The 23,004-nt window shown below is 39.9% G+C and overlaps 8 protein-coding genes across 8 annotated transcripts; 4 read left to right on the top strand and 4 right to left on the bottom strand. All coding sequences in view use genetic code 12, as the record gives it.

The window, feature by feature from the left end:
- Window positions 1-530: 530 nt before the first annotated feature.
- On the top strand, window positions 531-1,526 carry RJT20DRAFT_54878 (uncharacterized protein). Its single transcript, XM_064920631.1, has one exon. It carries the CDS (start codon window positions 769-771, stop codon window positions 1,519-1,521), a length of 753 nt encoding a protein of 250 aa, XP_064773211.1. The 5' UTR covers window positions 531-768; the 3' UTR covers window positions 1,522-1,526.
- RAD50 (MRX complex DNA-binding subunit) lies at window positions 1,527-5,494 on the bottom strand. Its single transcript, XM_064920630.1, has one exon. The coding sequence runs from the start codon at window positions 5,451-5,453 to the stop codon at window positions 1,533-1,535; it is 3,921 nt and encodes a 1,306-aa protein (XP_064773210.1). The 5' UTR covers window positions 5,454-5,494; the 3' UTR covers window positions 1,527-1,532.
- A 615-nt stretch (window positions 5,495-6,109) lies between these two features.
- On the bottom strand, window positions 6,110-7,663 carry RNA1 (GTPase-activating protein). Its single transcript, XM_064917594.1, has one exon. The coding sequence runs from the start codon at window positions 7,581-7,583 to the stop codon at window positions 6,339-6,341; it is 1,245 nt and encodes a 414-aa protein (XP_064773209.1). The 5' UTR covers window positions 7,584-7,663; the 3' UTR covers window positions 6,110-6,338.
- Window positions 7,664-7,906: 243 nt separating this feature from the next.
- On the top strand, window positions 7,907-8,611 carry TOM6 (Tom6p; the record flags this gene model as incomplete). Its single annotated transcript, XM_064918646.1, has 2 exons — window positions 7,907-8,064; window positions 8,146-8,611. The coding sequence occupies 2 exons, from the start codon at window positions 7,907-7,909 to the stop codon at window positions 8,255-8,257; spliced, it is 270 nt and encodes an 89-aa protein (XP_064773208.1). The 3' UTR covers window positions 8,258-8,611.
- A 1,690-nt stretch (window positions 8,612-10,301) lies between these two features.
- RJT20DRAFT_54857 (uncharacterized protein) lies at window positions 10,302-11,600 on the top strand. The gene has a single exon (XM_064920629.1). The coding sequence runs from the start codon at window positions 10,596-10,598 to the stop codon at window positions 11,136-11,138; it is 543 nt and encodes a 180-aa protein (XP_064773207.1). The 5' UTR covers window positions 10,302-10,595; the 3' UTR covers window positions 11,139-11,600.
- Window positions 11,601-14,695: 3,095 nt separating this feature from the next.
- POX1-3 (acyl-CoA oxidase) lies at window positions 14,696-16,828 on the top strand (the record flags this gene model as incomplete). Its single annotated transcript, XM_064918849.1, has 1 exon — window positions 14,696-16,828. One exon carries the CDS (start codon window positions 14,696-14,698, stop codon window positions 16,826-16,828), a length of 2,133 nt encoding a protein of 710 aa, XP_064773206.1.
- A 1,320-nt stretch (window positions 16,829-18,148) lies between these two features.
- Window positions 18,149-19,501, bottom strand: RJT20DRAFT_146221 (FAD-dependent oxidoreductase; the record flags this gene model as incomplete). Its single annotated transcript, XM_064918848.1, has 1 exon — window positions 18,149-19,501. One exon carries the CDS (start codon window positions 19,499-19,501, stop codon window positions 18,149-18,151), a length of 1,353 nt encoding a protein of 450 aa, XP_064773205.1.
- Window positions 19,502-19,909: 408 nt separating this feature from the next.
- Window positions 19,910-22,581, bottom strand: PXP2 (Pxp2p). The gene has a single exon (XM_064920628.1). It carries the CDS (start codon window positions 22,489-22,491, stop codon window positions 20,305-20,307), a length of 2,187 nt encoding a protein of 728 aa, XP_064773204.1. The 5' UTR covers window positions 22,492-22,581; the 3' UTR covers window positions 19,910-20,304.
- Window positions 22,582-23,004: the final 423 nt, after the last annotated feature.

The raw sequence follows: 23,004 nt of genomic DNA, 5'->3' as shown, positions 1-23,004 counted from the left end.
GTGCAAAATACCCTTTGTCTTCTAAAAAACCATAACCATAACCATAACCATATGCTGCATCACCTTAAAAGCTCCTTCATCCCTATGCAATACACATATACAAGCATCCATACCCCACAGGCGCTTAACCAGCTGAATAAAAAAAAGAAAGATTTGCAGTCAAAAGCAGCAGCACGGTTGTCTGCAGGCTATAGCGATTATAATACTTACTTATACTATCGGCTAGTGAATTTCACAGGGACAATGTGGCACTAATAATTAGAGTATCATCTAGGTTAGTGTGTACTAACAGTAAGTTCGTGCATTGCAGTGGATCGACTCGAGGCAGAAGAAGCGTCAATCACCGTAAAAGCTTAATTGGAGACCAGCAGCTCAGCAAACAATGGAATTGATCTACCATCTAGGATTGTTCTCCTCGGACGAAGTGCCTTTGCAGTCTTCCATTGTCCGTGTGAAAGGGGCGATGATCTTGGCGGTTCTTCTATATTCCCTAGTGGTCTACCATATTATTTCAGCATTGTGCCATTTCATAGCATTCGGCTTCCCAGAAGCCGCCAATAACGTAAAAAGAGAAACTGCCGCCTTGTTCTGGGACCTTAGTATATTCTTCTTAGTAAGTTTACCTTCTGGCGTCAAAAAAAATATACTAAACCTTATACTAATCCACAGAATCGTAACAACGTGCTGTTTAACATCACAGGAGATGAAATAGATACAGAATCTGCGATAATTGTCAGCAATCACCAATCTTTAACCGATCACATCGCTATGGCGTACTTAGCTCGTTACGCCAATTCCCATTGTTCAAGCGCTAATCAAGTCGGCGAAAACCGATTGACATTACCAAGGATCAATTTTTTCACGTGGTTTTTAATTTGGAGGGTTCCAACTTTACGAATATTGCTAAATTTTGCCAAGTGTGATGAAAATTGGGAGCTTGAAGAAGGCCTTGTCGGTACAGTGTTTCAGAAGGTTCTTCGAAGCAAGTTTCCGGAATGGGTCATCCTCTTCCCAGAGGTAAACATTTGGACCCCGGAAGATGCAAGTCTACAGAACAAGCAGAGTGAAAAATACTATCTACCCGTATTACGGAACCTATTGTACCCAAGGTTCTCGGGTTTTGCCAATACAATGTGCGCTATGAAATCTGCGGGTAACTTTAAGTTTACTAAAATCTATGATATTACATTATTATATCAGAAGCACATTCCAAGTGGAAGTGCTGCAGATGATACCATGTATACTCCTACCCTTTTAGAATCATTTACAAGCAAATCGCCTATAACAATAACCATAAATGTCCAAACCAAATCTTTATCGCGAATCCCAGTGAAAAGAACTAAACTCGAGAGATACTTGGAGCATACATGGAGAGACAAAGATAAATTATTGATCCAATTACGTACAAAGGCTCCTCATATTGAAAATAGTGCAAGTGCAAGCTTACCAAACTCTTTGCTACAACCTGAAAAGCCCTCATCTTCAATCGAAGGTTTGATTTCAAATGACCCGTCTATTTGAGAGAACCCAGTTCAATCTTCCTGAATTTTACTAATCGGCAAACTATAAATCCTTGAATTTTGCTGTTCATCTCTTTGGACCCTATAAAAGTGATCCGTAAACTTACCTCCGTTTATGTGCGTCAAGAAGTTTTCGTCATGAGTAATAACAATTAATTGGAAATTCCTCTGAGACTTTCTGTACTCAATGATATTGTTAAGTGCTTCAGCTAAGGATTCGGAATTCTCGTGGTCCAAGTTGGTTGTTGGCTCGTCTAGGGCAATGATACCACAGTTGATACCGAAACACTCCGCCAAAGCTAATCGAATTAAAATACTAGCAAGCACCTTCTGACCTGCTGAGCATCTTCCACGCATGTCTAATTCATTACTGTTTTTGTACATAACCACTCTATAGTTATATGATCTGTTTCCCTTGGCCTGTAAGTTTACATCACTTTTAATAGCAATAGTCGAAATATCAGAGCCTTTGTATGTCTGGGACCATAACTCTCCAAGAATTCTATTGATATCTTCCATCTTAATACTGTGGTACTTCATGATAGCGTTATCAAGCGCCTTCGAATAAGTTTGGATATCGTTCGAAACCAATAGATTCGTTTGAAGTTTGATCCACTCTTCGTGGTAATTCTCATTTACGTTCTTGTAATCTGTAGCTAATTCCTTCTGTAAGGTTCTGATTTGGTCCTTTATCTGTTTGACTTCACCAATCTTTCCAGCATGTTCTGATGTCAAATCCGTAGTTTCTTGTCTTAGTTTTCTTGACTTCTCATGATATTCTTCCTTTCTAAACTGTGCGTTTGATATATCTAATGCCTGGATATCATTTTCAGTTTCCTCCAACTTCCTCAACTGTCCCCTGTAATCGATATTAGCGATAATATTATGCTGTATTCTAGCAGAATCAGCCACCGCTTTTTCAAGCTCACGGATATTCTCGTTAGTATTCAGAATATCCTTTTGAAAAGTTTCCATAAACTCTTTCACCTTTGCAACAGCTTCGGCGTTTTCTTGAACTCTTGCGAGGTCCTTTGTTTCGAATTCCTTCACGGCAACCGCTAGCACATTGAATTTGTCTAGTCTATCCGTAATCCCGTCAAGAATACTCTTCTTTTCTTCCAAAATGGAAAGATTCGAGCTTCTAATATCGGCAAGTTCTTTCGAATTCAAGTCCCTCTTTTCATAAAGTGAGGCCAAGGAAGATTTTATATCAGTGAACTTTGATTCCAATGAGCTTATGTTTGATTCCACTTCATTAATTGTAGTCTTCAAGTTTGTAATATCAGCTAACGACCTTTCTAAGGTACTGATTGCCAATTTGATATCCTTCACTTTATTCTCTGATCTTTGAATTTCCCTCTGCAAGTCAAATTTAGCCTCCGAATCATCATTTATGGCTTCTCTCAAAGTTTTGATCTGAGACGACTTCAGTTGCAGCAATTTTTGTAATTCTGAAATTGAGAGCACGGCAGTACCAAATCCTTCTATCTCTTCTTGTAACTCGCTCATTTGTGTCTCTAAACCCTTGATTTCTCCTCTTAGGCGAATGATATCTCCGAGAGGTTTTTTTAAGGTGGTACACTCATCACGTTTGATACGGAGCTCTTCTAATGATTCCTGCTCTGTGTCAAGGTCAAATTTCTGCTCTTCCCATGTAGAGTTGAGCTTCTCAAGAGTGGATTCGATTTCTTTTAACTGCTTTAAGGAATCTCTGTATGTAAGGACGAATGAGTTTATTGACTTCACAGAATCCAACTCGGTTCTAATTTCTTTGGCTTGATCTTCTGTCTCCTTGATCTTATCCTGCTTTACACTCCTCTGTAGTTCATCGACAAATTTTTTTAATGCTGTAGTATCGAAGGAACGCTTACAAAGAAGACAATGCTTCTCTTTTTCAGCAATGCTGATGGCAGTAATATTGAATTGCCTAGTCACTTCCGACGTGTTCACATCCTCCATCACGTTACGATAGCTTTCCTCCAAGTCTTCGACAACTGACTCATAACTATCAATTTCGCCTTCTTCTATTACTTTCAAAATCTTCTCTTTAAGTTCTGCGATATTTTTTTCATATTGTTTCTTCGACGATTCACTTGACCTTATTAAAGCGCTGGTCGATTCTGATTCTCCTGATATTTCAACGACCTTTTTCTGTTGCTTTTCAAATTCCTTCACAACTTCTGTAAGAGTCTTATCCAAAACTGTTTCACAAGTGTCCATCACGAGATCTTCTCTTGTGTTCTTCTTAAATAGGACGGAGGTGGCAGATACAGCATCTTGAAGATACTTATTTTTTGTTACCAACGATTCCTCTAGTAAAGTAATTCTAGTCCTCACATCTGACTGCTTGTTACTGGTTCCTATCTTCTTTGCAATTTCCTCTACTTCAAACTCCAACTTCGAGAGGGTGTCCTTGTTATCTTGAATTCTTGTATCAAGTTTTCTGATTTCATTGTTTCCCTTCTTCTCGTCCAATTTGGTAGTTGAACTTTCTAAATCTGCCCTTTTCAATTCTAGTTCACTTTCGTCACTATTTGCTATTTCGACTCTGCTTTTGAGAGATGCCAATTTCTTCTTTGAACTTTGAATGTCATTCGAACAATACTCTTGATGCTGCTCCTCTCTGGTTATCGAGTCCAACACTTCTTGCAATGATTTCTGTATTTCAGTTTCTACCGATTGAAAATCATTAGAAATCTTCTTGAATTCGGATTTAGTGGCTTTATGTGCTTGTTCTAATTTAGACTTGTACTTCACAATATCGGAGGCAATGTCTCCACTTGATTTGAAGTCTAAGTTATCTTGATTCAGTTCTATTATTTCACGTAAACTCTCAAGATTCTCTTCGTATTGTGTCTCTTTTGCTTTGAGAGAACCTTCCAATCTAATTAGCTCGTTATATTCCGCGGTCTTATTCTTCAATTCTTGGTTCAATTCGGAGTTAGATATTTGTAAAGCTTTGATTTGCAGTTCCTTTTCTTCTGTAATAGCACCAAAGTTAGTCTGTTGATCGAGCAATTCTTCGTCAGTATCTTTCAACAACTCAATTGAACCCTTTGTTCGTTCTATGTTTTCCTGTAACGATCTCTTCTTAAGTTTCAAGCTCTCAAAATCACTCAACACTCTTTGGAACTCCTGGTTGGATGCAAATAACTCTTCTGCTTCCTTTTCCTTTGCTTCAATCTTCAAGTTTATCTCACTAATATCCTCGGTGAATTGCTCCACTGAGTTGTTCATTTCTGCCAATTTGTCTTCGATCTTCTTAGCTCGACTCTTGTCGATCTTGAGGTGCTTTACACTCTGTTCTATCAACTTGATATCAACACCCATATCTTTCTTTATTGTTTTCAAATTCTCTAGAACTTTGGTAAATTTCGACGCCTCGAAGATGTCATCGAATCTCTTCTTCAAAACCGAAGCTTCACTCAATGGCCAGAGACTCTCGTCTTGGTGACAGAAGATCACGTAGTCTAGAATAGCTGGAGACGCGCCCAAATAGATGGGAGTTTGGGTATCCAATTCGGCATTCTTAGTCGATATGCTGACTTTGTTGCCCTTGTCTATTGTAGCTAATTGGCCCTCGAGTGTTTTGAAGGTGTTGGTGAAAACTCCTCCTCTGGCCTGTTTTCTAGTTAACAGCACCGTTCTGGTAGAGATCATTGACTTTCCATTAGCGTTTCGGAATGCCAATTTGATCTGTCCCGTTACCACAGGCCTTCCTGAGATGCTGGGGTCATTGACAAAGGCTCCTCCCTTGGAGTTTGGCGGCAAGTCTCCTGTTGTCACGTACTTCAAGCATTCAATGATGGTAGTCTTTCCGCAACCATTCTGGCCACAGATGAGAGTCAAAGGGAAGCCAAATTGGATGGTTTCTTCGTTTTCCGGCTCGAAAGACCGGATTCCCTTGATAGAGAGTTTGAAAAGACTCGACATACTTCACTGCTGATACTACTACTACAACTACAACATCCAGCTGAAGCACAATGGGTCTTTATCTGTAAAGAATCAACTCACTATAAATCTATAAACGCTAAGTACCAAAGCGGAAGTTGCTTGGCTGCCGCGGTTTTGCGCCTGAAAAATTATGGTGCGAGCGAAAAAAGAGGTGATGTGGTAGCGCTGTGATTTAGGTGGAGGGTCATTGTAGTCTTGGATGAATGATGGTAGTAGATAGGTAGTTGATAGAGAATCTATAGGAGGATGGTATGGATATTAGGAAAGTGAGGATATTTTGTGGTGTAAGGTTATGAAGTAGTGGTGAAAGAAAAAAATAAAAGAAAAAAGAAAATGTAAAGAAATAACATAAATTTAGGGAAGTATTTATGGGAAAGTGAGGTTTTAATAGTTAGTATTAATTAGCCGGAATAACTTGATTTAATAACTGGTTTTAACAAACTCTCTTTTATGGTGTATTAATGAGTATATTTTTTTCGATTTGACATATACTTGTAGAGAAGGAAGTCAAAGGTACTAGAATAATCTAGAATAATTTTAACGAAAATTGAACATATCGAAGATAATTTACCAATTCAATATGGAAGAGAAATTAGTGTACAAATATTGGAGATATCTAAGTGATGAATTTATAGGAACATCTTCAGAATTTGTAGGTTCAAATACACAACAGGAAGGGTGTGTTATTCTATCTTAACAGAATAAGAAAATTTTTGTATTAAAACACTTATCAATCCAGCGAATTCCTCAAAATTTCCTTCCTTCCATTTAGTTATACAAAAAGAATAATCAATCGTATGTCTTCGTTAAAAAGCATAACATTAATCTATATATCTATTTAACATACGTTATTACCAGCAAGCTTTACTTCAAGTGGGTTTCAGACAACTCCGCAGCGAGATCATCCACAGAGGCATCCTTTGATGCAGCTTCCTTTCCGCTCAATTCCTTCTCTAACTCATCTAAGTCGAGATCTTCTTCCAAGGTATCTTCCTCTTCGTCGTCATCGTCATCTTCATCTTCCTCATCGCTGTCGATTTCTTCGAGCTCATCCAAATCATCCAATTCTCCAAATCCTCTGTCTTCGAAGATGTCGTTAATCTTCTCAACAAACTTACTGTCTTCTTCAAATCTGTTACCATTTAATTCCAAGACCTTCAAGTTTGGCAATTTCTTTTCAATAACATCCACTAAGGCTTCCAAGCTGTCAGCCTCTAATTCGTTGTATTGCAATCTCAAACTCTTTAAGTCCTTCTTGGCCTCGCCCTTTTTCAATGCCTCAACTACTTCTAAAGAACCTTTGCTCTTTAACAAGGCATCGTTAAGGTTCAATTCGACCAAGTCTTCCCACTTTTCAAGAGCATTGGCAATCTTAGTAGCTCCCTTGGCAGTAATGGTGTTATCCTGCAAGTCTACAATTTGCAACTTCTTTGTCAATGCTAAAGCCTTTTCGACCAATTTGGAAATACCAGCTGGTCTGATACCGTTTTGGTACAATCTGACTACTTGCAAATCCTCGTGGTTTCTTAAACCAACAGCCAAATAATTAATAGATCCATTTTCCAATCTATTTCTTCCACAAATGAATGTTTTCAATGAACCTTTTCCAGCAGCCTTCTTAGCTTTGGCCAACTTGAAAAGAGAACCACCGATTCTAGCACCGGCAAATGGGCCCATACCGTTGTTAGACAAGATCACATGTTCTACAGAGATGGCTTTGGCCAAATAAGCTTCAATTGGATCGATAGTTTGCAATCCGAAGGCGTTATCACTCAAGTTGATGAGCTTCAAATTTGGAAGCTTCAAAAGACTAGGTAACAAGTACTCTAACGATTGGGGAATTTCGGTGTTTAAACGTCCCGTGTACAAATCGGAAAAGTTGATCTCAACAATGGTATCTTTGTGGGTTAAAATCGCTTCCGATAAGCTCTTAGATGCCTCAATACCAATAGTATTACCCGAGAAGTCGATCTTCTTCACATCCTTAAGAGCATTAAGTTCCTTTAAGTAAGGCGCTATGTCTTCAGCGGTGTCAAATTTCACCTGCTTTCCTGCAATAGAATAGGTATTTTCGGGGGTCACGCCCAATTCAACTTCGATCGACGCCATTTATTCTGCTTCTTATGTATTATTAGAAAGAATTGCTTAACATAAACCCTAACAAATCTCTTATACTTCGTCATTTTTGATCATCTTCGATGTCACGGTGTGGATCATGTCACGTGCAAGTTCAAATTATTTCGCACGTGCAGGCGATCCCATGATACGATTTGCCAGCACCAGAAAATTTTCGTGGTCGTCCGGAGAGCAAATATCAAAAATGCAAATGAAAAGGGAGAAAGAAGTTGATATAAAGGAAGAAGAATAGCGAAGAATACTGATTTCAAGGATTCGATAGCAGGTATAAAACACACAGTCTATAATAGTTAGTAATGTCCGGAAGATTCGCAGCCCCAGTTCCAAAGGAAGAGTCTGCTCTTGAACAATTCAAGAAGACCCCAGCCTACACCATCGGATTGAACGTTACCCTCTTCTCATTGGGAGTCTTGTTCATCCAATCGCCTTTGATGGACATGTTGGTCCCACAATTGTAAGCATTTTCGAACAACACAAGGGGGTGCTGGAGTCAAGCAGTGTGGGTCATCTCGCTACTAAGACCATATTCGCTTAGTTCTCCAATAGCCGAAAACTTTATTGATATCGAAAGTGTTTACGCCCGAGATTATTTGCTCACAGCACTTTTGCTAACGAATTTCATCGCTTGTCCACAAGGAAGCGTTTGAAGAAGTGTTTTTTTTATATGTTGCGTTCAATGTGAAATTCTATACACTCATGTTCATCTACTGAAATGCTTGTGCAGCGATATGAGGCCATTTGGTTTGGTTTCATGCCCCTATTCAGTACAAGTCGCCGTACGTGAGCCATAGCGTCTGAAATGAGGACTTGTCAGAAGTCAAAATATGCATCTATTCCCTATGCGGATAGTCACGACGTAATTTCTAAAACAACTACATTTTACTTCAGGCCCCGCCATGGTAAGGCGCTCATGATTTATACTGTATATACTTTTCAAATATAATTTTTATAACATAGAAATGGTGATTGTAATTAAAACCAATGGAATCCAACTTCCGAGTGAATGCATACCGGCATCTTCAAATCTGTGCTATGAATGCCGTAGAAATGCGCATTAGACTGTTTCAAATCTCTGGAACTTGGAAATAGGGTTCATACGCATCAAGCCAGCCCCATTCTCTCAACGCTAGATTGACTTGGCGGCAAAGTAGAGAGTTGTTGCATTTTTATTTCATAAATAAAGCAAGTTCGATCTTATGGAAGTATCTTAATTGGATTTGATTCCACCGAGGTACTTCGTAATGCTAGTTAGGTCGTTTTGTTCCCCACCCTGAAAATTGTCTTCTTCCGCTTTTCTACCCTCCCTAGGAGACACCACACGCACAGGACGTTAGAAATCCGATGGGAGAGGGATTGGCAATGCATATTTAGCTCTGCACAACCCTTATTATAAAATTTCACAGTCTTGAACATATCTAAATCGAAGTATTATCCTCCAAGAAAATATATGGCGGATGTTTAATTCCTCTTTGGTCCCCCAATACGGGTTGCAGAATCTGCACTATGCCGCATTCAAGTAAACCCAGATAGAAATGCCGATAATTTCAAGAAAAGATGAACCTTGGAATCTGGATTTGCCCGAAGTTGTAGCAGAAAAGAGATATTAACAAGAAAGGGATATACATAACCACCAAAATTATACTTTGTGAGACCCCTTCCATGCATAGAACTTCAGTTTTTATCGACTCAAAAATATATTACACAAATATTATTAAATAATTATTTATTACATTGCAAATCCCAGTGCCTTGTGCTTCGTTAAAGAATGATGGGCAGTTGATTATGCATAGCAGATTAATCGCTCTGTTCTAGGTCCATCCTTGCCACACTATTGTATATTAAGGTATACTCAAAAATAAGCTGCCAAGTTGACACATGTAGAAGGCGGCCCGTTGGTGATGGTTTCGGTAGCGTGCGCCGCGATTATGCTTAATTTCAAAAAACTACAACTGGCGTCTCACAAGGAACCATGCAGCTGGTAAATTATATTTTCCATGCATCTGTATCGTAACGGTCGGTCACCTAGAATTCCAGCCGAAGAGGGATTTGGATAAACTGAACATTTATTGTTGGGTGCACCTAATGTCTCAATGGGGTAGACTCGATGCGCACGGCACATCACTACCAATTTGGTTTTTGGGCTCACATACGAGGCCTAGTACTATTTCTAGAAAGATTGCAACGGCATGAGATACAAAGTCATTGAAAATAATTCAAAAAAGTAATTCTTTGATTCAAGGTACATTGTTACAAACAGCCCGGTGGGTATAAGTGGGGGATGAACATGGTGGAAGTTAAATTAGAACCAGCATCGTCGGTTGATATAACGGGCTGTATTCACACAACTTGAGCTAGGAATCTCACGAACAGTGGGAGTGATCGACCCAAAGTTGGCGTGAAAATCTGGCTATGATCAACTAGAAGGAGATGTCAATCACTTGCCGACCCTTTGAAATCCATGGTGGTAGTTTCGTAATTATTTTCTACCCGTTTGAACTTCATGAAACTCAATTTGATGTAAGGTAGATCAACTCGTGGAAATTCTTTTTTTTTTTTTTTTTGGTTGCATTGCTATTATTATCAGGCACCTTTTAAAATATATATGTATATTTGTTTATATATATACTTAATATATGTATATATAAATATATATATTTATGGGTTGCCTGTCAACTCAATAAGCAACCAAACCTGAAATCGAGCGAGATTCTTCTTTAAGTCGTTCCAAAGGCTTATTCGTTTAATACAGCACTGATATAGGTGCAAAATTGCACTCCATTGACCCAGTAAATGTTTCCCTCATTAATGAAAAGATAATGCATCACATTTTCCAGGAGAGAGTTTTTGAATAGATTGTTGAAAAATATAGGGATACGCCAGGTCAAGAAAGGAAGAACAGTAAAATCATTAACATAGCATAAATAACCCACAATTCCAAAAACACGTTGCCTGTCTCAAGCTGGTGCTGACAAGATCTATCTTCCAATGGCTCAATACCCAATTCATAGTGAATCAAATGATGATATGACTCAGGACTATAGAAATTTACGGGGTATTATGAACAATTCCAATAATATCAAATGTTTCGAATTGAAATGTCAGGAAATTATCCATAACAAGCTCATTCTAAATCGTGATTACTTCAAGAGCTCTAAGAACTTTCTTGTAATCATAAAATTACTTAACTTGGCAGTTGAGGACAGAAAGAAGTTGCTTAGTTCACTTCAGCAATTGAAGAATTATGATCGATATCTGGACAACTTAACAGAAGAGGAGAGAGAAGAGCTCAAAAAGGACATTAGAAATCTAATAGAGCTCAATGAAATCAAGAATGTTTACTTCACAACATCCTACTTAATGGAGTTGAGTGGTTATTTGTATACTAAAAGGTTTAAATTTAATTGCAGCAAATTGTACCAATTGATTCTAAAACAGGATCTTATTTGGGAGAACCGTGTTGATTACATTCAAAAGGAAGTGTCCACCTACGATGACAGTGAAAGGGTGCAAAATCTGACTGATCTTTAATGCAACCCATAAAGATGAATTTTACTTGTCTCATGAACTCATATCTGTTCATCGCTCTCATGGTAGGTGCAAGGCGCAGTCGTTCCTCAAACTTCAAAAACCTATCAAACACATCACTAACTATTTGCATCATGAAGAATAAAGGGCCACAGAGGATGTGTTAGGCGTGTTAACTTCTATTTTCACATGTATATCGCAATGGTGGCAAAAAGTCTATCCTCATAGAGTTCTCACCTGAGATATCCTCTATTGCATTTGTTGAGAAGGCTCATGGCGAATTCGAACTGAATATGATGCAAAATGACTAAATGACTAAGTCACATCTCATGTTTGAATCTTTCCACGTTGCTGATTGAGAAAGTCTTTCGTTCATTGAAGATTGACAAGAAAATGTCTCGGAAATTGCCAACTGTCTCTACCACCTTAAACTTGTACATACTTAATAGGTAGACAAAGGTCATTTTTTAATTCTTTATCGAAAAGATATCAGTCAATTACGCTAGGGTTTTGGGCTATGAAAATGGCCATTGCTCCCTAGTCAGCAATGACCATTTCAAATGATGAATGAACAATTTGATATGGTTAAGAATACGGTTCTCCCGATTTAGCAAACCGTACGAGTTCGTGGTCGTCATTCAAGCAACTACTAGAAATCGTAAGATGGGACCTCAGATCATCGCTCTGTGTTCACAACTCACATCTTCACTTTTAATATAGCGTATAGAATTCATATTCACAATATACTCTCTTCATCACTTTTCGTTTAGGATGCAAAATTCAAATCCAAAGTCGGACATAAACAATCGAGCGATACCAAATGCGGTAAGCATATGAATGATGATGCTAAAAAGAAGTAAGTTTGCAGGATTATCATGTGAAACTATAACAGCCAGTGACTGAAAGTGGAGGATGCGATTGCTAAAATGATAGAAAAAAAGCACACCACTTTACCCCACAGAACGTTTTCTGGAGCGAGTCCAGACACCGAAAGGCTCGACTATTTCACGACGAAATATACCGTACATGGTTTTAACGGCATACGGAATGGCCTGTATTTATCAGGTGTGAATGGGATTTTACTTGTCTAGAGCGAAGAACAAAAGGGGAAAATGGGCGGAATACATGGAGTCAGTCACAGGTGTTAGGAAAGTCAGCACTTTGCTGCAACTTAACATACATTGAATGTAGAATCCTTGAGTTACGGTTTTTCCGATGTTGACAGACCGCGGAATAATGGGATATGGGTTATATAGAAGTTCATGAAGAGTAAACATTGGGCCTGGTTAATGTTTTCGGAGTACAATTATCGGAGATAGCCAGTGAGAGTTGAGTGAGAGAAAATGAGTGTGTCTGCAACGAAGAATGTCAAAATTAATAATAATTATAATATTCCCTGCAATGATAAAGAGGGAATTCCGAAGGGCTTGTTTCATTCAGTTGGATGAAACTAGACGAAATAAAGATCAACCCAACTGCAAAAACACGAACCACTATTATTTCTTACCACAATCCGTGGTGGAATCAATCCGCTGGAAGACACTGATACTTCATAGAGAACAAAATTTAAAGCCAGTGAAAAAAAGGAGGGGCACGATTACGATCATCGCGACCGAAAACTGGGGAAGTCGGCAATAAAGGAAATGTTCAGTTGATAAGCTTAACGGCAATGGAAATGGGTCGACGGGTTTAAGAAAAAGGAAAGTAGACAAAATGGTACATCAGAGCACCGGCAGATGCTGGAAAGAGCCTCCGAACAGAAGACAATAACAGTGATCATCTTGATGTTATGGTGACGTAGCACTCATTTGATAGGGCATTCTTTTCCCCAGATACTTGTAACCTCCAAAAGTCATTTGCTGCCCTGCAGGCAGGCTTTTCCCCAAGTCCTCGGAGCTCGGTATAAAGTTTCCAGGCAGAGGAGGTAATAAGCGAAATGGCATGATAGATTTGTACAAGAAAGGTAATGAAAAACGGGTGATTCTGGAAGTCAGGGGTACCAGGAAGGGAAGGAGCAGGTGAAAAGCTGAAGATATTAGGAAAAAGAGCAAAAAGAGTTGAATCGTCAGGAGGTGATAGAGGGATGTAAATTTGAAAGAATTTGAAGAATTACACGTGATACGATGGGCGATGTTGCATGGGAGCGGTGATGTATTGGATGATGTATTGTGCCAGTAGCGATGGGAAGAGGGTAGTAGCAGTAGAAGAAAGAGCATAAGAGTAGGAGAGGAGCATTCAATTGACAGTTGCGATGTAAATACCACTACTCAAGCAGGTTAAGAGTTCTAGGAAGAAACATGAAATGGCTGCAAAGGTCAACTGCGTAGGGTGGGGAGCCAGCGAGAGTTCTAAAGCTCGCGGTAAAAATCAGAGGATGATTCATTTCTCGCTAAATCGTAGTACGATCTTGTAGGAAGGCAGTGGAAAGCTCAGTAAAGGTAAAATGATTACTTTCCATGGTGAATCAGGAAGAAACAAAAGGTGCAATCCCACCACGGTGAAGAGGGAAAGGGAATACAGTACGGTGAGTAGAGTCAATGCGTGTTAGTACTTAGTACTTGAGAGTAATGGAGAACACGATACATGTATGGAAATGTATAGATAATACAGAGTCAATGTCTTAAAGAAACGGTAGTAAACATACAATGAGCATACAGTATACACTAAATACACAAATAAACTTAAACAAACACTAGCTAGCCACCACCCACAGCCCACCTAACAACAGCACAATTAACCATAAACATTTACTGACACACGCACACCGAACAGAGAAGCACAAGAAAAACCAGACTCCACGAAACTCCACGAAACTGCAAAACTGCAAAACTCCAAAATTCCAACACCAAGTCCGCCCATGAGACTCCAAGTCCCCCCATGAGACTCCAATTCCCCCATGAGACCTCCATGAGACCTCCACAAAATCTGTCCACGTTAAGCGCTAACATTTTTTATTAACGAACATTTATTAAAACAACAACAAAAAAAAAACACAGCATCAACAATCACTACTTCTTCCTCTTCTTGCCATTATTACTACTTTTACTACCACCACCACCACCACCACCACTACCACCACTACAATACATCACCAATCATCTATCCGTACCGTTCCACTGACAATGACACATACACTACAACCACATCAACCCTAATGTTCGGCGGATATCACACTCATCCTCGGCACACCGTCTCTCCTCAACATACACTACCTCCTCCTCTACCCCAAAGCACATGAAATCCCACGGTTCATCTATGGAAAATATTTCACTGGACATTTTGTGGAGTAACGTGGAATGAGCCGTTGCTGTATGATAACCGATAGTGTATAAATATCGGAGTGTGCCTGGAAAGAAAGTAAAAGTTTTGCCAGAAGTCCCAGATTTCTCCAGAGTTGTTTTTACTTAGAAAAGACTGATCTCCGTTTACTAAGCACTTTGTTTTAACAATCCCGTGTTCTTTGCCTTTGTCCCAAAAGTTAGTCCACTATTAACAATACCGTGCTTACTCCACAAAAGTCCCGCTTCTCGTCACAGTAAAACACAGTCAAATATCCCATCATGAGCGCTTACAAGACTTCGAGTGTCATCCAGGCCCCAAATGCCCCTGATCCAAGATCCTCCATTGCCAAGGAGAGAGACAACATCCAGTTCGACACCATCAAGATGCACCATTTCCTTGAAGGTTCGAAGGCTAGATCAGAGTTGTTCCTCCAGCTCACCCAACAGATGGAAAGAGATCCTATCTTGAACACCGACCTCAAGTACTACGATCTCACCAAGGATGAGCAAAGAGAGTTGACTGTCCACAAGATCAACCGTTTGGCCAGATACATTGAAGGTGACAACTTCTCCGACTTCCAGAGAAGACTTTCTATCGTCAATGCTTTCGACCCACAAGTCGGAACAAGACTTGGTGTCAACCTTGGTTTGTTCCTTTCTTGTATCAGAGGTAACGGTACTGCTGAGCAGCTCGGTTACTGGGCCTTGAGTAAAGAAACCGCCTATGTTAAGGGTATCTACGGTTGTTTCGCCATGACCGAATTAGCCCATGGTTCTAACGTTATGGGTTTGGAAACCACTGCTACTTTCGACCAAGACACCGATGAGTTCGTCATCAACACTCCTCACATCGGTGCCACCAAGTGGTGGATCGGTGGTGCTGCTCACTCTGCTACACACACCACTGTCTACGCCAGATTGATCGTCAAGGGTGAAGACTACGGTGTCAAGACCTTCGTTGTGCCTTTGAGAGACGCTAACCACGAACTTAACCCAGGTATCTCTGTCGGTGACATTGGTTCCAAGATGGGAAGAGACGGTATCGATAACGGTTGGATCCAATTCTCCAACGTCAGAATCCCACGTTTCTTCATGTTGCAAAAGTTCTGTAAGGTCTCCAAGGACGGTGAGGTTATCCTTCCACCATTGGAACAATTGTCTTACTCTGCTTTATTGGGTGGTAGAGTTATCATGGTTCTTGACTCTTTCAGAATGGCCGCTAGAATGACCACCATTGCTATCAGATACGGTATTGGAAGAAGACAATTCCGTCCTTCGGGCCAGGAGTTCGAAGAGGGTGTCCCAGAAAACCAATTGTTGGACTACCCATTGCACCAAAAGAGATTGTTACCATACCTTGCCTTGGCTTATGTTTTCTCTGCCGGTGCCTACAAGGTTGAGAGAACCATTGAGGACACTTTGACTCTCTTAGACGATGCCGTCGACAATGATGACGATGCTGGAATTATGAAGGCCATCGAAGAGATGAAGTCTTTGTTCATTGACTCTGGTTCATTGAAGTCTACCTGTACTTGGTTAGCTGCTGAAGTTATTGACCAATGTAGACAATCTTGTGGTGGTCACGGTTACTCCGCTTACAACGGTTTCGGTAAGGCATACGACGACTGGGTCGTCCAATGTACTTGGGAAGGTGACAACAACGTTCTTGGTATCTCGATTGGTAAGCCAATTATCAAGCACGTCTTGGCTGTCATTGATGATGACAAGATTGTCAAGGGTTCTTCTGCTTTCTTGACCCACACCAAGAAGTACATTGGTGATAACTACAAGACTCCTATCTTGAAGACTGCTGCCGATGCTGCTGACTTGAAGTTGATCTTGAAGGCTTTGGAAGTCGCTATCATAAGATTGTCCTACAGAGCTTCCGAGTCTGTCAGAAAGCACAACTTCGAATACGTCGGTCCAGAAAGTGTGGAAATCACCAGATTGAAGTCTCACCACTACTTGTTGGAAGAGTTCCTCAGAAGAGTTGAGACTACTGAAGACAAGGAGTTGGTTCCATGGTTGACCTTGATTGGTAAGTTATACGCTTCCGGTATTATCTTGGAGAAGTTTGCCGCTACTTTCTTGACTTACCACGTCGCCACCACTGACTTCATCACTGAGGTTTCCTCCAACCAACTTCCAAGCTTGCTTCAAGAAGTTAGACCACACGCTGTTGCTTACACCGATGCCTTCCAACAATCAGACATGATGATCAACTCTGCTATTGGTAGATTCGATGGTAACATCTACGAGAACTACTTCACTGCCGTCAAGGAGTTGAACCCACCAAGAAACTTCAAGGCTCCATACTCTGCTGCCTTGGAAGCCATGTTGAACAGAAAGTCTTTGGATGAAAGAAACAGATTCGAGAAGACTGATGATGCTGCTGAGATGTTGTCCAAGTAAGCTGGTAGATCCGCTTCCTTGTGTTTATCTTAGCCCCTTGTTTAGCTTTATGTTTAGAAAAAGATTATAGCCTAATGTTTATTTATTTGCAATGACATGAATTGAAAATGAAAGGAATACAGTGTAGTTCATAGTGTTTGTACAAGAAAAGAACGGCTTAATGGAATGTATAGGTAAGTCACCTGGAAGATGACTTTGTTCATGTGTAAGTTTCCAGAACTGTGATCATATAGTATGAGATCAGGTAGCATATATATATATATTCATTCTCTTCAAATTCACCTGAGTAGCTTTCTCATGCTACTAGAGCTCTTAGTTTTCCCTCACTGAACATAATTTAGAACTATGTCATAGTACTTGAAGTCTCGGTTTCATACCTTCCCTTGTATTTCAAATGCTTAATCAGCATCCTCTTTTGTTTACTAACCCCACCATTCATCTTTTACCTTATCCTCCCAAGTGCTACCAAATTTCAGAAGGCTGAAATTTTCACCTCTGCAAAAAATTGATCCAAAATATTGGACTATTGTCTTATTCCACCCTTTTTACCCATTCGAACCGTGGAACAGGCGAACTAGTCTAACACTGCCCCTACAACCTGAATTCCGTTGTCTGGATCCGTAATTCCATGTCGACACCCTTCTATCACGATCGGTTATTTTTGCAATTGTACAGAACATCGAACGCAGCAAGAACTAAATTAACGATTGGGTGCATCTGCAAATTATAATAATCAGAAACTGGTTTGAACAGCATTTCCAAAATTTGATTAGTAGGGAAGTATTGGTATCTTTATGTTTAGAAATCTTATCTGAGATAACTTTGTTAGAGATGTTATATCATAAAAACTTTTTGAAATTAAATAATTGGCCTATAAGAGCTGTTATTTACGAAAATACATTTCTGCGATATGCACAGATCATCATATGATTTTTTTAGTTAGCACTGGGGATGACTGAGAAATTGGCTGCAATTGGCACCATAAAATGCGATAATAGGACATGGTACAGTCATACGATGAAACATTCAATTTAGGATCTGGTAACAGTAATGTTTAGTCTTGGAAGACGAGCTAAAGTATGGAATTTGTAACCTAATTGGTAGGACTACGTCTTGGCAATCTCTCGTCTAAGTGAGAGGTCAAAGGGGGGCCTGGACGTACAAACCAAATAATATATGTGTGATTGTTAATAGTTTTTTTTCGTTAGCTGCAAACTCTACAGATCGCTGGTAAACCACGCACGTATTATATAGGACTGTGCATGGTTATTATTACTGATGGTATTGTTTGTATGTACATTAAAGGCTGCAATTTCATGACTATAACTTCGGGATATCCCATTCGGTAAGTCCATGGCCAAGGGTCTGAAAGCTGGTAAGGTTCCTCTGGAGAAGAACGGAATATTGGTCCCTCACTTTCTGATATTCTAGCTCTACATTATGGGATCTCATCCATTCACCACCACTTCTAACAATTAAGTATTTGTCTGTCCACTCTTTATCGTCCTTGGCTTTGGAAAGATGGTCTCTTCCCACTTCCGCATCAATAGCAATCTGTTTCTCAACTCTCTGCAAGAAATATCTTCTTGTTTCGTTGAACAAAAATAACGCCAACTTGATATTGTACTTATTTGCAACTGTAGCCGCCCTGACCCAGTGATTCGAAGAAGTCTCTTGTAACGACCGGTAAAGTGCCCATGCATCAGAGAAGCCAAAGGAAGCTCCTGCTCCGTAAACTCCTGAAGTTGGATGGGCTGCATCACCAATAAATGCTATTTGGTCATCAACAACCAAATTAGATAACCATGGACCTGATTCTAAAGGAAATGCTAAGATCTCAGGTACGATCTGGATGACCTGGTTAATTCTAGAATCCCATTGGTCAAAGAATTCTTTTAGCCTCTTTCTTCCCCATTCGCCGGTTCCTCTGTTCCATTTTAACTTCCCTGCTGTAGCCTCTGGTTCACTTATAATTGCTACTACGCCATACTGGCCCAATCCCAACTTGGATAAAAATACTACGGAGCCAGACTTTGCCCATACTGAAGTATCACTTGGTAAGTCAGTTATATGGGAGACTAATGACTCTGGAAACACACTCCTATATGCAACAACCCCTTTATACTTAATAGCTCCTTTAGGAAAGAACTGTTGACGAATACGGGAATAGATTCCGTCGGCAACAACAACCAAATCGTGTCTGTCCTTCTTGTCGTATTTGGCATTAATAGTAATACCTTCTGGCGAAGAGGTAATACTTGCCACATTGCTATCATACTTAATTTCGACATTCAGTGGTACATGCTCTAGAATGAGGTTGTGAAGTGGAATTCGGTGGGTCCTAGCTTCTACAAACGGTCTGGATCTGTTGAAGGTTTCCTGAGTATAGATTATTTCACCCGTCTTCCAATGTCTGGTAACATACTCATTATTGGGGTCTCCCCTGAAAGCTATACCATTCAATTTGTCGCTGTCGATAAATCTAGTAAGAACGTCAAATGTAGCATTTGTTAGAGAGATCCAAGCCCCAACTTCAGTAGCAGCTGGCGATTTTTCATACACAGTGATTTTTGTATTGGGCAAACGGCCCAATGCCACAGCAGCAAACGAACCGGCCAACCCACCTCCGATGATTCCGATGTCAAGGGGTTTTGTACTTGAGTCCACAGCCATAATTCTTGAGCAGTTAATTGTCTTGAATAATTCTAAATTGGTTGTGAAATATGGAATTCTATTTACTCTATATACAATGAACTACTGAAAAAATGAATGTCTACGATTTAAGTATATAGAATCTAGAAACTGCCAAAGAACACAAGAAACACAAAACACACACTCACTTACCCAAATCAAAATTATTCCTAAGCAAGACAATTCACGATAGCTCCTCTTCCTCCAAGCTTCTATACTATATTTCAAAAATATCTACTGAAAAGAAGATCTCTACTTCTCTACAAATAGAAAAATTAATAAGAGAAATCGGTTTCTTAAATACGAGAATAAAAATTGATAAGAGCCACACCCGAAAAGGGACTGTCGCATAAAGTTGTGGTTTTTTGCAACAATCTGTCATGGGGCTTATGATGCAAATGAGAGGCCTAAAATTGTTAAAGAATGTAAAGGGGGTAACTATGGGGTTCTAATTCTTAGTTGGTAAACTTGAGTGACAGTGCATTGTTGTTTTTCTTTTAGATGAGCGTGAGAGAAAAGGATATTCTTAGTGAGAAGACATGGGTCCAGGCGTCATTTTATACCATATATTAGGAAGGAAGTATTATGATCTTATCCGTAGAAGGCTGCCATTTAAAAGCCTAATTGTATTAACTGGTGTCTACATCAACAATTAAATTTACAATCGCAATATTTCAATAATGGCTCGTGCTAAATAAATAATAATACCATCCAAACAATACCTTTGAATGATGTATAACAATATCAAGTATCAAATGAATGAAAGGAATTGAAATGAAGATCATCTACTTAGATAAAGCAGCAGCAGCCTCGCCACTCTTTTCGAATCTGTTTCTTTCGTCCAAAGACTTTCTGTTCAACATGGCTTCCAAGGCAGCAGAGTATGGAGCTTTGAAGTTTCTTGGTGGGTTCAATACCTTGACCTTCTCAAGGTAGTTCTCGTAGATGTTACCGTCGTACTTACCGATCAAGGAGAAAGTGATGTTGTCTGGTTGCTTGAATGAGTCAGTTAAACCGATGACGTATGGTCTGATGGCTAAGCAAAGGTTGGTAGCTAAAGTAGTATTGACGTACTCGATCAAATCTGAGCTCAATACGTTTAATCTGATGAACTCAGCAGTGAATGGAATCAAAATCTGAGAAACGTAGTATAATTTTAATACGTTGCTCAATTGAGCGTACAACTCAGAGCATGGACTGATTGTTTTCAATCTGTCTTCAAATGTCTCCAATAAATAGTAGTGACATCTCAATTTGGACAATTGAACTCTCTGTGGAGAAATCAAATCCCATTTGTTCTTGTTGGCCTTCAAGAGCTCAAGTAAAGAAGCTGAAAACTTTATGATAACAGCTTGAACAGCCAATCTGACCTTGGAAACATCCTCAATATCCTGTTCGCTCTTGAGAACATTCTTAACGGCAAGTAGTTGCTTGGCATCGTTCAAGAAGTCCAAAGTAGGTGTCTGAATTGTTTTGCCCTTGAGAACTTGTTGAACATTCTTGATGATAGTCTTACCAGCAGACATAGCCAACACATTGTTGTCACCTTCCCAAGTACACTGTACAACCCAATCGTTGTATGTTTTGCCGAAACCATTGTAGGCAGAGTAACCGTGACCACCACAAGATTGTCTTGCTTCGTTAATTAAGTCGGCTGCTAACCAGGTCAAACTTGACTTCATAGAACCAGAGTCAACGAACAAAGACTTGGTGTTGACAATGGCCTGGTTAATCAACTGCTTGTTGTTTTCCTTGAGACCCTTTTCCATCTCAGACAAGACAGACTCGTGTTGCAATTCCAATCTATACGTTCCCAAGGCAGCAGCATATGTTAAAGCCAAGTATGGTAACAAACGTCTTTGATGAAGGTTGTAGTCTAACAATTTCGTTTCCAAAGCATCACTTTGCTTGGCCTTGAATTGCCTTCTACCAACTGCATATCTGAGAGCGATAGTGGTATATCTAGCACCAATTCTGTATGAGTCTGTAGCCATGTTGACTCTTCCTTCTAACAAGGAAATGTAAGACAATTGCTCCAAAGGAGGCAATGTAACAGTACCATCTCTGGCGACAATACACCATCTCTGAAGCATGAAGAAACGTGGAATAACCACATCGGTGAACTGAATCCAACCGTTGTCAATACCTTGTCTTCCCATTTTAGCTCCGATGTCTCCAATAGCGATACCTGGGTTCAAGTTGTGGTTAGCGTCTCTCAATGGGACAACAAAGGTCTTGACACCGTAGTCCTTACCCTTAACTATTAATCTGGCGTAACAAACAGTGTGGGTAGCAGAGTGGGCAGCACCACCGATCCACCATTTGGTAGCACTGATGGTTGGGGTGTCAATGACGAAAGTGTCGGTCTCTTCATCGAAAGTAGCGGTTGTTTCACAGCCAGCGACGTTGGAACCATGGCCCAACTCGGTCATACCGAAACATCCGTACATTTGCTTGATGATACCACTTTCCTTATACTTGGACCAGTATTCGTACTGCGCATCGGTACCGTTTCCTCTGATACAATTGAGGAACAAACCCAAGTTGACGGCAATACGAACTCCCATAGAAGGGTCTACAACAGTCATGATTTGCAATCTTCTGTTAAACTTGGCTGCTGGTTCGGTCTCAAGGTATCTACTCATACGGTCGATTCTTTGAGCAACCAATTCTCTTTCTTGCTCCTTAGTATAGTCGAAGTGTTCAAAGTTAGTGCTCAAAATTGGGTCTCTTTCCAAAGACTTGTATAACTTGAGGACCTGTTCGGCCTTTTCAGGCGAACCTTCGAGGAACTTGTGCATCTCATCGATGTCAAAATTTGTTCTGCTTCTTTCCTCGGCAATGGTAGCAGCTGGTTTTGGGCCATCTGTTGTAGAGACGGTACTCTTGACTTCAAGAGGCTCTCCGGTATGTTTCAACTTCGGCTTGATAATGATCTGGTTCAAAGACTTGGGCATACTGACTAAGGCCATTTTGAACGGGATATTTCAGATGAACGTTGGACGAAAAGTGGTTGAAAAAGTTATGATCTGAAGACTTTTAGAGGTGATTCAGAATCAACAAATGGCGAGAAGTGACGTCTTACCAGCAGAAATAACGTGGAACTGCAACTAGTGGTTATAAGTTGATGTGAGAAGAGTCTATTCCGAGGTATGAAATTTGGAAGAGACCAATGGATCAGCTACAGTGATAAAGAAGCCGAAAGAAAGCGGATTTTTTTATATGGTGTAATGTTATTGAATATTTTAATTCAATCCAAGTCTACCCAGTATCGTATCGGAATAATGAAATCAACAAAAGTTTCTTTAAAAAAAGAATATGCAATCAATAATACCAATAATGATAAATGCTTGACTCCAATTTTTCACTCGGTGTTGAATACCTACTTTCCTCTATATTTATACAACAAAGCAGTTTCCACGGCAGGGCTAGCTTTCCAAGACTCTTTTCCGACAATATGCCAAACCGAACCGATAGACTTAATG

The sequence above is a fragment of the Scheffersomyces xylosifermentans genome, assembly GCF_036884685.1.
Source record: "Scheffersomyces xylosifermentans strain CBS 12540 chromosome Unknown RJT20scaffold_6, whole genome shotgun sequence".
In the NCBI taxonomy this organism is placed as follows: domain Eukaryota; kingdom Fungi; phylum Ascomycota; class Pichiomycetes; order Serinales; family Debaryomycetaceae; genus Scheffersomyces; species Scheffersomyces xylosifermentans.
This window is presented reverse-complemented; position numbering and strand designations above follow the sequence as displayed.